The sequence below is a fragment of the Panicum virgatum genome, chromosome 3K (genome assembly GCF_016808335.1).
Source record: "Panicum virgatum strain AP13 chromosome 3K, P.virgatum_v5, whole genome shotgun sequence".
Classification (NCBI taxonomy): domain Eukaryota; kingdom Viridiplantae; phylum Streptophyta; class Magnoliopsida; order Poales; family Poaceae; genus Panicum; species Panicum virgatum.
Window position 1 is genome coordinate 61,506,143 of NC_053138.1, and position 13,315 is coordinate 61,519,457.

At 43.9% G+C, this 13,315-nt stretch overlaps 2 protein-coding genes across 2 annotated transcripts; one reads left to right on the top strand and one right to left on the bottom strand.

Moving 5' to 3' along the window:
• Positions 1–1,928: 1,928 nt before the first annotated feature.
• Positions 1,929–8,378, bottom strand: LOC120700094 (serine/threonine-protein kinase tricornered-like). Its single transcript, XM_039984270.1, has 13 exons — positions 7,730–8,378; positions 5,796–5,970; positions 5,540–5,623; positions 5,222–5,463; positions 4,917–5,148; positions 4,284–4,363; positions 4,129–4,213; positions 3,873–4,004; positions 3,675–3,788; positions 3,301–3,348; positions 2,840–2,924; positions 2,679–2,732; positions 1,929–2,568 (listed from the first exon to the last, which is right to left on the bottom strand). Exons 1-13 carry the CDS (start codon positions 7,960–7,962, stop codon positions 2,429–2,431), a joined length of 1,704 nt encoding a protein of 567 aa, XP_039840204.1. The 5' UTR covers positions 7,963–8,378; the 3' UTR covers positions 1,929–2,428.
• A 1,330-nt stretch (positions 8,379–9,708) lies between these two features.
• Positions 9,709–12,196, top strand: LOC120700096 (pentatricopeptide repeat-containing protein At4g02750-like). Its single transcript, XM_039984272.1, has one exon. It carries the CDS (start codon positions 9,820–9,822, stop codon positions 11,923–11,925), a length of 2,106 nt encoding a protein of 701 aa, XP_039840206.1. The 5' UTR covers positions 9,709–9,819; the 3' UTR covers positions 11,926–12,196.
• The last annotated feature ends 1,119 nt before the right edge of the window (positions 12,197–13,315 follow it).

Sequence of the window (13,315 nt, forward strand, 5' to 3'; positions counted from 1 at the left end):
GTTTGTTACACAGTCTCTCCGGGAAATATATCCCTCTCCACACCCGCGCCACATACGCGCCCATTAGAATAACACGCCTATTACAAAGTACGTATTCTCTCAACACACACGCACTCATTCGGGGCATTACACGTCCTCCCTGCAGCGCCCCCTGGCCTGCTGCGCCCGCCTGCTGTTGCTCCCCCTGGCCTGCTACACCCGCCTGCCGGCAACGCCCGTCGGCTTGCTGGTGGATGACGAGTGGGCTGAGACCAAGCGGAGAAACCAATAGGGAGAGAAGGAAAAGAGGAAAAAGAAAGGGAAAGAAAAAGAAAAAGAAAAATGAAGGGAAAAAGGAAAAGGGAAGAAAAAAGGAAACCGGTGGTACATTGCACTTTAATAAAATCCATGCAAAATTGGAGAACCATATTTCTATATAAATTTTAAAAATATTGTTATCATTGCCTTCACATCATTGCAATGAACTAAAATAAGTATTATCAGCCTCAGTGGCATATCAGTCTTTTTACATTCAAGATAGATAATCTATTAGAAATAATCAAGACAATCAAACGCCTAGCTTATTCTGATAGCGGATTCTCCGAGTCGCGACTTATCAGAAAATCCTGCTCAGCTTATAAGCGAATCTCAGAAAAGCTGAACCAAATAGGGCCTCTATCTGGTTTCGGCTTGTCCGATCCCAACATTTTATATATTCACTAAAATATGTTGTTTGTTCCAGAATATTTTTCTTTTTATTAGAACAATTTATATTCACTTATTTATTTGTTTTAGAACAATTTCTCTTTTTGATTAATTAGACAATAGTCTGACAAATATCTCTAATACATCTGGACATTTATATTTTTTTCCAAAAATATAGTTGTTTCCTTTGCAATTACATTGTTCTTACTTTATAAAATAACTAGCAAGATGCCCTAGCGTTGCCACGTATAATATAAATTTTGCCCGAATATATATGGGGCTATCAACTTTGTGTCCTGATTGCGCGAGACATTGATTATCCGGATTTCGATGGAGATTCCGATTGATTTTTTTCGGTTCCGCTTAGGATTCCTGTTAATTTGTTCGTATTCCTATTAGAATTCCAATTGACGTACCAAAGAATCATTAGTTACTTTTAAAGTTATATGTATGGTATTGCTCATCAAGCACCAATTCTACGTGGATTCGGACTTACGGTTCTTCCGGGTCCACCTGTCAATGACACGTGACAACCAAAAGTTAATGTAGTGCAGATACAGTCAGCTCTTTATAAATAGATAAAAATAAAGATATTCTTAAAATAGTATATAAACATATTCAAGTGTGATCCTTTTCAAAATTTCATAATAAAAAATACAATAGTATAGTGGAAACTTAATTTTAAATTTTTCATTTGAAAAGCATGGTTCATTAAGTTTCTATTTTGTGCACGCATGTGTCAGAAAGCTGTCCAGCTGTTGTGAGGAAATGTGCGCCAATAAAAGGTGATGGAGGGTACATTCACGACAGACATGCAGTAGCGCGCGTTAAGAATACACACCCGGCGAATGCGATCAGTCAAGTAGAATCACAAACCTGAGAAAAAAAACCATAGCACTGATGATCCTAAATCTATAAATCACAAAGGAATATATTTATACCAAAATTCTTGCACATGGTCTCACATTTGTTCAAACTACGCTCTGATCACAAATGCTAACAAAATTAATTGGCTCTGATCACAAATGCTAACAAAATTAATTGGCATACATACGAAACATTTTCCTAAACTAGCACTAAATCAAAGAAAACAATTAACGCTGAAGAAGATGAAGTAGCTAGTCTATTAGTCTATTATTGAACCACAGTTCCAGACTCTTGTCATCCAAACAGGAATTGAATTGAGCTGCTTCCTAAGATTCCAAAAGTCAAATTCAGGTCATCCAAATGACATAATTAAACAGTGGTCCATTACAATACAATAACTGATTTGGTATTAAACCCAATTCAATGGCACATCCTACAATATCAACATCCAAACAGAACCTTACAGACTTTTTCATGTTTGCGGTGCAACTTGCTTGCATACCATTCACAGTTTCTTTACATTATCATAAATCTTACAACAATGGTGTAGAAATGCAGATTTCCACGCTTAAAAAAGAAATCGGTAGCACAACCCATGGCATGCTCCCATGAAAGAATGAATCTCAGCAACGCACAGAATCCAAAAATTTACAGGAGAGAACAAATACCTCCCTCTCTATGACAAACAACCTGCTAGGGTTGTTGGCAAAGGAACTTAAAAAACCAGTAACAATGTACAGGATGTGACAATCTGTTCAAGGCCAAAACTTGATTTTGCAGATTGCCATCCATCACTGTGTGCAAGGTTCCTCTTGAGTCTTGCTTTTCTTAGGCTCAGCTTACAGCTGACAGGTGCCAAAAAAAAAACATGCACCTGTTACCTATGCCGTGCTTGGGAATCCTCGGAAGATATGCTGGAGTGAGGTGAGGGCTCAAGGCTCTCTGGCAACTCCAATTGTGTGGGTAATATGTTCAAGAAACTGCCTTCAGAAGTCTGGTCTTCACTATCAGCAGTCTCTGCACAGATACTCATGAATGAAGTGTAAATGAGCTTTCAAAAAAATGCAGTGTAAATGCTATGAAAAAAATTATCCACAGAAACTAACGAGAGTGTTAAGGATTGTTACCAAATAATGATTTGATGGTTGGTCGCTTTGGCTTGTTTTTTTTCTTTAGCTCAGCTGTAATATCAGAGGAAAAAATAGTTCAAAAGGATGTGCAATGCAAAAATATCACCCAAACTTGGGAAAACAAAGTGAAGGTGCAAAGATAGGAACTATTTTCCAACCAATTCCTGGAAGTTCAGGATCATTCACTATTTCAAAGTTCTTGTAGGTATATCCAACAAAGTTCACATCCTTGGAAGAAAGCATCTGCACAAAGGAACAATCAATCAGTCACCATATCCAAACTCCAAAGATGCAAGGCTCCAGCATTTAATTTTAGGTGCAGCTGTGATTCTCGTGATATTAAAAAAGTATGAAAATAATTTATTTCTGGAACAAAAATCTGCATTTCAGACTTTGAAAGCAAATCCCTAATACTGAAATCTTGATATCACCTCAAACCTCAAAAGTGTGTGTGTGTGTGGGGGGGGGGGGGGGGGGGGAGGGGGGTTGACATTGAATGCCCAGTTCCTTAACATATTAATTTTTTTACTTTGGCCAGGAAAAAACATACTAAAGATTGTAGTCTTCATGAAAGATGACAATATAAGAAAATGTAATCCGAGAATCTCCAAAACATTACCTTTCTCCAAGGACCCGCCTTTGATGAAGTTTGCATTGGAGGAGCAGTCTGTAAAAATATCAAATGCATAAATGCAAGTACTCAACAGCCACTGGATACAAGACTACAAAAGGGGTCAAGAACTAAATATTTTATACACCATCCTAGCTGCCACTTTTCACTTTCATGCAGTACACTGTCTCCACAATATCATCTAAGAAAGCAGAATGCAGAACAAAATCTATTTCAATTATACTAGGCTCAACTGTACAAAATAAAGAATAGCTCAGGATAGAAGGAAATGTGCAAACTTCCAGGCCATTTCATTCTGCGAATTGCTCAATGATTACCTTTTGCACTGTCAGACAGAACACAATAGAGGGATAGAATCTCACCTCTTCAAACTTTTCAAAGTTTTGCGTGTCCAATTCATCATTAACCTCAGGAATGAAAGCTGCTTCCATTTGATACAGTTTCTCCCACTCAACACTTCCAAACCATGGATGTGCCTGCATGAACACATTGTGCCACTGCCATCAATTGCGAAATATTCAAAAGTATGTAGCATAACAAATCATCCGAATATTGCTCACCTTTATCTCATGTGCACCTTTTGTGCCAAGTCTCTGATCCACATTGCACAATAACTTGCCGATGAGATCTTTAGCTTCTGGTGAAAGTCTGGCCTCTTCAGGGAATTTTAGATGACTTCTCCAATTCACTATCTGCAAAATTGCATTCATGCAGTGCCCAAGAAGAACTCAAAAGCAAAAGCACAATTTCACAAGGATATGACTTAGCACTATGCAACACTTAAATAATTGGCATAGAAACAGCGCATAAGCTTACCTTCCTGCATGTTGACATTGGATCTTCAGAATAAAATGGAGGATATCCCACTAACATTTCATACATTATAGCGCCAAGTGACCACCTATGAAAAGTTCATGTAAGAAGAATGGACACCACTGGAAGCCAATGCACAAATTCAAATCAAAACTAACCAGTCACATTCCATCCCATATCCTTTCTTCAAAAGTACCTCAGGTGCAATGTAATCAGGTGTACCAACAGTAGAGTAAGCCTGTGAATTGCATAAAATCATGTACATAAATAAATAGAGTCGAGAATACAAAATAGAATCAAGCATGAGTTTTAAGCAAATGGCCACTCCGAGTCATTCCATATGTAATTTACTGGGGAACACATTTCATCTTAGGGGCATTTCAATTTCTCCATGTCTCTATGCAACCTGATCAAAGTTTGAAGACAATAACATCTTGAATTTTTTCACATTTCATGCTTCACATATATAATATAATCAGTATGCCGAGATTATGACTTCTTATAGCCAAATTAGTTCATTAGTGCTCTTTATACCTACTACTAGCCTATCCCAAGGCTTCATTGTTGTTGTACTAATGCTCTTTATAGCTAAGTCATGTAAGAAAGGTCACTGTAAGGTCTTAGTCTGAATCTTGCCTACTATAAGCTATGCACACACATATACATAAGAAAGCCCCCTGCTTAGAACAAAATTTGTGATGACAAGCAGACTAAAGTGGCAGCAGAAATTTGTGTTGCTGTATCTACCATGAAATGACAGGAGTCAAATGCTTCTATAGCTAAGCACCTACCAGCATTCGTCTATTCTTCTGCCAATGCATTAGTTGTTCCTGTTGTGTCCGCCTGGGGCCAGTAGAGTTACTTGACTGCTTATCACTACCTGATGATGGATTGGTGCTCTTCCCTGCTGCATAGTCACTAAGATTTGGAAAGCTACTGCTATCTAGAGGTTTACATAAGCCGAAATCTGAAAGCTTCAAGTGTCCACACCGATCTAGCAACAAATTGTCAGGCTTGATATCCCTGGAAAGGTACAACAACAATTGAATAACAAATCATGATTTGCTATACAGTGATTCTTCTTATTGAATATTACCTATGAATATAACTGTGCTTGTGAATGGATTCAATTGCTAGTATTGTCTCGGCAACATAGAACCTAGATTCATCCTCAGTCAGTGTGTCTTTGCGCATGAGTAAAGTCATCATGTCACCACCAGGAAGGTACTCCATAATGAGGTACAGAAACTCATCATCTTGAAATGAGCAGTAGAGCTTGACAATATAAGCACTATCGACCTCTGCAAGGAGGTTCCTTTCAGCTCTCACATGCTCAACCTAGAAATAACACATTAGAAAAAGAAAAGCTGCTGGATAACCTCGAAGAGTTACTAGGCTTAACATCACAGAGTACCTGGCCTCTTCGTAACATTTCAGACTTCTTTAGCTTTTTCATTGCATACACATTGGATGTAGCCTTTTCTCTACAAAGTCTCACCTGCAAAATACCAGTGTGGAGTATAAACTGGAGGTAAGCAGAAAGCGAACACAGAAAACATTATGGTCTCTAAAGCAATTGAGAAATTTCCTGCATGTACTAACTCAAAACTCTCAAGGAATTGAGTAAACTGATGTGTATTACAAAAACGGCAAGTCAAAATATTTGTTACCTCCCCAAATGCACCTCTCCCAATGATGGTCAGCAATTCAAAATCATCAACACCCATTTTATGTCTTCGTAGCCGCATGTATTCTGTCTCCTTTTTTTCTAAATCTTTCATGATATGGTTTTGCTCCTCTTCAGATACATCAGCATCTGCTAGCTTCCTCTCCAACATCCAACGCCTAAAATATAAGTTGATGTCAAATTGGGTAGAAGAAAACATAGCAGGAACTCAACAATATAAGTCATGCTAGAAGAATGATTCAAAAACAATATATATCAGTTTAGTAAGGCCTGTGGCATTCCTAAAGAAAATGAGCAGCCAAGCATAAAATATGGCAAAAAGAGAAATGTAAACACCCAACTACCCAAGAAGTTGCCCCTACAAGAATTCAGAGCTAAGATCATTTGAAGATGGGACATCTTAATTTCGTATCAAAGTTTGGAAGGAGACTTCAGGTTGTACTCCCATAATCCAAATGGAAGCTATATCTTAGCAGTGCCCATGCAGACTAAAGGACATACTGAAACGAATTTGGGCAAGCCTCAGCTATAAGCTTGTTAAAATTTATTTTTTTCTCCATGGGTGGATTTTATCCTCAATTGCTCATTATTTCCCATCTGTATGTATCCCCATTACTATACATGCTTGATACCTTCTATCTTATTTGCTTAATCCCTTTGTAAGCTTATTTCCCTTCTATCTTACTATACATGCAGACTAAGGGAAGATTTACAATTTGTAAGCTTTTGCAAGCAGATGAAATATCCATAGGTCTATGTAACCCCAGCTGTCCTAAAAAGGGCATAGACAACCAAAAAAATAGTAACACTTGGCAATTAATAGAAGCTTGAGGCCGACTCCAGGTTGCACCACTACACAACTAGATCGATCTGTCAGCACTTACAGTGAAGTCAATGTGACAGAATGACTATTTAAACTTGCTAGTACTTTTTCAAGTACAGCAACATCTACTATTAGACAAAGCAATGGAACTATGTGATATTTGGTGTTCTAGGATACAAAACTGGAGCTGATGTGCCCCTTCATCTCCTTCCACATTGTACTGAAGACCCAGCTGTTTAAATCCTCTCCCTATTTTGCTCCCACAACACAACAGAAACGGGGCAACAATTTATTTGATGCTATGCACATTGTACCATGCCAAAATTGGAATCATTTTACGCTTCATGATCCTAAAAGCACCACAGGCATTCATTATTAATGACTATGCACGTAATTGAAAATATGCCCACCATGTTGTAGCACGCCAAAATTCAATTCACAGACAATAATCCATAGTTCTATATCACACATAGCTTACCTAGGCTAGCCCCCTAAGCTAATAATGGCTCTCTGTGCACTTGGGGCCTTGTGCATTTTAGAACAAAGCAGACAAACAGTCACGAAACCAAAAGAAGTTAGAGGTGTTAAGCATTCACCTTTCCTCCAAAATCTGTCCATGGGTGCAGCAATCTAGCCCAACATATCCAAAATTAGACAACTGCATCCTAAAATAAGCACATGCACTACAAGCACGAACACTCAATAGTCAACACTAGCTAGAATCAAGTACGTCATGGGCAAGTACCAAGAGTAAATTTACACAACAATGCATACAGCTTAAACCGATACTGGCACGTGATCAGAGACAAAATCTATCTAAGAGCTCAACGATTCAACCAAAATCGAGCAAATGATATTAGTACATTCCCGCAACAATGCAGCCAGCTTAAACCACTAGTGGCGTACGATGGAAGGCCTCCAAAAAAAAATCTAAGAGCTCCACGGTTCCAGCAAAATCGAGCACAAATTCGCGCGCGCTGATCTGATAACTCCGCACCGACACCCCTCGAATCACCCAGGGACACGCATTGCAATCTCCAAGCCGTGGAGCCCGCGAGCGGGGCGGGAAGGGGCACCGGACTGAGCGGACTGACCTCTCCTTGCGCTCCTGGAGCGACTTCATCTGCGCCTTGTAGTGGTTCTCGATGTACTGCTTGGCCGCCGCCACCTTCTGCTTGGTGGCGCTGGACAGCGCCTCCTCCCCCGCCCCGGCCCCGGCCATCCTCGCGGAGCCGCCAGTGGGCGACGACGCCGCGGGCTTGCCGCCCCGGTCCCTGTCCTTGTCCCGCGGCTGCAGCTTCTGGAGCCAGCTCCGGGCGGAATCCATGCGGCGGGTGGCGCGGGGTGTCGGCGGCGGGGGCGGGATCGGATCAGCGCCGCGGAGGAGGCGCCATTGGCGGGGCCGGCTAGCGAGTGGGTGCGGGGGTCCCGCCTGCGCCCCCCGCGTCCCCGCGGGATCTCCGGATCTGGTGGGTGCGCTAGGGTTCGGCGCGGGAGGCACGGGCACGAGCGCCCCGCGAGTTGCCCGGATAAAAATTTGCGCCCCGGGGAGGCAAGTGGGCGCGGCGCTGCTGGCGGTGGTGGTGGCAGCTGCTGCTTCGGTTCGCGGCTGCTGCGGCAGGAGGCAGCGGCAGCGGCGGCGGCGGCGGCGGCAGCAGCAGGGAGCACGCGGCGGCCACGTTGGTGGAGGAGGACTGGGGCGCCCAATTATTACGACGTGCCGCGCTGTCTCGTAGACTCGTAGCGTTCGACAATTGAAAGAAAGAGAGCGCGTGTTTTTCGTGCGGAGTCCCCTGCGGCTGCGGTTCGTGGTGAAGTATTTTTTGGGGCTTTTATGAATCCCGAGCCATGGCCGTGTTTGGTAAAATCCGCGCACATTTTCCGAAAAAAAAATCTCGTATGCATGGAGTACTAAATGAAGTCTATTTGCAAAACTTTTTTAGGAATAAGTGTAACTTTTCGAGACGAATCTAATGACGGTAATTAATTGATGATTTGCTACAGTGATGCTATAGTAACCATCCTCTAATCGCGCGGTCAAATACCTCATTAGATTCGTCTCGCGATTTACACGGGGGTTGTGGAGGTGGTTTTGTAATTAGACTTCGTTTACTACTCTAAATTAGTGGTCAAAGTAGGGTGAAAAATTTTTCACCCTACAACCAAACACGGCCCATGTTAGGCAAAAAAAAATGCTAAAAGTAAAGCGTACATATGGTCGTGATTAATACATTTGAAATGTAAAAATCGTAAAACCGAGCAACATGGCGCATTTTCATCTGGGACAGTAGTCCTAAGCATTTTAGGCACACCGAGCATGATCGCATGTGATGCCAATTGATAGAGTACTCACTTCGTATTGTAAAAGAAATCGTTTCGGACATCGATACGACTTTCGAAAACAACTTTAATCACTATCTTTTTACTATAAAAAATTATAAAATATAGTGAATATATATTTTTACGAAACTATATTTCAAGATGAATCTACTTATATCGCTTTTATATTTTGAAACTCAACCTCAAAAATTTATTTATAGTCAAAATTTAAAATATTCGACTTAAAACAAACTCAAAACGGCTTTGTTTACAATATAGAGGGAGTATGTGTTCAAAAGTGCCCAACTATAGTAAGATTTGTTTAAAACTCAATGAAACTCAAAGGGTGATCTAAATGAAAATAAATCATACATACGTGTACAGCAAAACCCAGTTAATTAAGTAGCTCGACGAACGTGTTGGTTTAATTAGTCCGACAACCTATTTCTTTTCGGTCCAACTGCATTCTCATGACACCAATTCAAACTTGACTCCATTAGACAGGAGGGGGCCGGCTGGGTTGGGGGGCATAGTAAAAAAGGATAGGATTCCATGGCCCTGTCATTTTATAAATAAAATCCACCCTTCCTGTGGTGACGGCGAGTCAATGGCGGAGTTAAATTTGAGCACACTATAGCTTCCCGCATAAATAAGCCCAAAACACAATGACCAAAATGCAAAACTCCTACATTTTCCTAGACGGCCCATGCCTCCCAAGATTAAGCCCAGTCCATTTTATTTTCCAAGTGGGCCGAGCTGATCGAGAGTACAACACGAGATCGTGAGCAAGGAGCTGTGTGCTGGCGATCGGTGCCCCCCGCTCGCCGCCGCCGGCTGACGCGAACGAGCCGCTCGCTCCGGCCTCATGGCCGCCGCGGGCGCCGCCAAGGCCACGGCGGCGGCCGCGCGCTCCGCGGTGTTCCGGAGCAACCAGGAGCTCACCCGCCTCGCGCGGTCGGGGCAGGTGGCCGCGGCGCGCCGCCTGTTCGACTCCATGCCCCGCCGCAACACCGTCACCTACAACGCCATGCTCTCCGCGCTGGCGCGCCACGGGCGGATCGACGAGGCCCGGGCCCTCTTCGACGGGATGCCCAGCAGGGACGCCGTCTCCTGGAACGCGATGATCGCGGCGTGCTCGGACCACGGCCGCGTCGCGGACGCCCGGAGCCTGTTCGACGCGATGCCCGGCCGGGACGGCTTCTCCTGGACGCTCATGGTCTCCTGCTACGCACGCGCGGGGGAGCTCGAGCTCGCCCGGGACGTGCTCGACCGCATGCCTGGCGACAAGTGCATGGTGTGCTACAACGCCATGATCTCCGGGTACGCCAAGAACGGCAGGTTCGATGATGCGGTGAAGCTGCTGAGGGAGATGCCGGCCCCGGATCTGTTTTCTTGGAACTCGGCTCTGGCGGGTCTCACTCAGAGTGGAGAAATGGTCCGCGCCGTGCAATTCTTTGACGAAATGGTGGAGAAGGACAAGGTGTCCTGGAACTTGATGCTGGAGGGGTTTGTGCGAGCTGGGGATTTGGATGGGGCCTCTACCTTCTTTGAAAGGATTGAATCGCCTAATGTCATTTCTTGGGTGACCTTGCTGAATGGATATTGCCAGGCAGGGAGGATCAGTGATGCGAGAGAATGGTTCGACAGAATGCCTGAGCGAAACATTGTGGCTTGGAACGTGATGCTTCAAGGGTATGTGCGGCTCTCTCTCATGGAGGAGGCCAGTAAGCTGTTCGAGGAGATGCCAGATAAGAACTCAGTCTCATGGACAACTATAATAAGTGGATTGGCACGTGCTGGGAAACTCCAAGAAGCAAAGGATCTTCTTGATAAGATGCCTCTCAACTGTGTCGCAGCAAAGACCGCACTGATGCATGGCTATTTACAGAGCAAGATGGTTGTTGATGCTCGTCAGATTTTTGATGGTATTGAGGTGCGCGATGCAGTGTGCTGGAATACAATGATATCTGGTTATGTCCAGTGTGGAATGCTTGAAGAGGCCATGTTGTTGTTCCAGCAAATGCCGAATAAGGATACAGTTTCTTGGAACACCATGATTGCTGGCTATGCTCAGGGTGGTCAAATGCGCAAGGCAGTCAGTATTTTCAGGAGGATGAATAGGAGAAATACAGTGTCTTGGAATTCAGTTATATCTGGATTTGTTCAGAATGGACTCTTTGTTGATGCACTCAACCATTTCATGCTCATGAGAAGGGACACAAAGCGGGCTGATTGGTCTACTTACGCAAGCTGTCTCAGCGCATGTGCAAACCTGGCTGCTTTGCAGGTTGGGAGGCAATTCCACAGTCTTCTGGTTAGGAGTGGGCATATCAACGATTCATTTGCTGGAAATGCCTTGATTTCCACATATGCAAAGTGTGGAAGGATATTGGAAGCAAAACAAATCTTTGATGAGATGTTAGGCAAGGATATTGTTTCGTGGAATGCGTTGATTGATGGCTATGCTTCTAACGGTCACGGGAATGAGGCAATCTCAATATTCCGAGAAATGGAAGCCAAGAATATCAGACCTGATGAGGTCACGTTTGTTGGTATCTTGTCGGCTTGCAGTCATGCTGGATTGATTGATGAAGGACTGAAGCTTTTTAACTCAATGGGAAAGGATTACTCACTAAAGCCTGTGGCTGAGCACTATGCTTGCATGGCAGACCTGCTTGGAAGAGCTGGGAGACTGAACGAGGCATTTGAACTTGTGCAAGGAATGCAGATCAATCCCAACGCTGGCGTGTGGGGTGCCTTGCTTGGAGCATGCCGGCTGCACAAAAACGATGAGCTAGCACGATTGGCTGCTGAGAAGTTATTTGAATTGGAACCTAAAAAGACCTCAAATTATGTGCTGTTGTCAAACATCAGTGCTGAGGCAGGCAAGTGGGATGAAGCTGAAAAGGCGAGGGCTTCAATTAAAGATAAGGGAGTGCATAAGCCACCTGGTTTAGCTGGATCCACATAGACCTTCTCATTCAACGAATTCGCGCTAGTGATGTCAATGCCTAGGTTTTATTTGTAGAACTTGAGCATACAGACAGGTTATTTAGGGCTGTTGTCTGAACTAGACTCTTGCGTTTTGCACCCTGGTTGCTGGTTTGACTTCCCATGCCAATGAGGACGTTATACAGCGTGAGGACAGCAGTGTTTTCTGTTTTTGCAGAACTTTATAAAACCAAGTCCCTGTATTTCTCTTTCCAGTGCCTGCCAGGTCAGCGTCAGCTTACACTGTCTTACTCTTACTCTCAGGGGCGTAGACAGGGGGGGGGGGGGCAGGGGCCTGCCCCCCTATGGCTCCCAAATTTACATTGAAAATTTGAATTTTGATTAAATTTTTATATAAATTAGCATGGTTGCCCCCCCTAATAATGAAAAAAATAAATTCCTGGCTCCGCCCCTGCTTACTCTTACAGCATTCATTCCAGTGGGCTGCTGACTTCCCGTTCTTGTTAAGCCAGGAGAGCCTCAGATTTCTTGTTCCTAAGCTGCCATCTCTGTGTCCTCTGCCGAGGTCCGAAGACTGACCCAAAAAGACTGACCCAAAACTGAAGTCAGAGACCTGGAAAGCACATGATCGTACATTGGCACACTCATCAGCATATCTCCTGAAACACCGGACCCATCCTCGGAAACCGAAAGTATGAACAAACCAAGGGCCAAGCAACTTGAGCTAACGTTTGCAATTTCACATTCACTCTAGTACTGCTGCTCCTGGCCATGAACATTTTCACATTGGCATGCTTATGCTCACTAAGTCACTATCCTGGTGCCTTGCTCCTGCATACGCCTTTCTGTACACGCCTGTATAGCCTTGTTGCCTTTAATCGTTTCAGTTTTGCTTCTGATTTATGAGCCATGTCATGAATTTTCTTGTGTTTCCTCTGGGAGGAATTACATGGAGTGTATGGTGTGTGTGTGTGTGTGTGTGTGTGTGTGTGTGTGTGTGTGTGTGTGTGTGTGTGTGTGTGTGTGTGTGTGTGTGTGTGTGTGTGTGTGTGTGTGTGTGTGTGTGTGTGTGTGTGTGTGTGTGTGTGTGTGTGTGAGAGAGAGAGAGAGAGAGAGAGAGAGAGAGAGAGAGAGAGATTGAGTGTATGGTGTTGGAGTAGAGGATTTTTTTTTAGTGGGAGTAGAGGATTGTTACAACCTGCCTTTCGGAGAGGGGGATACTATTCGTGTTATGTTTAATCCGGCCCGGCCCAGCTCGGCCCACCTACGGACACAGAGGTCGGCCCAATCCACCATCCTAAAGCCCAAATTTAAAGCGGGTCTAGACCCGCTTACGCGGCCGTCGATCCGCCAACCCGTTCGAACCGCCGGGCAAAGACCAAAACCCTTCGCCCAGCCCAGCCAGCGCA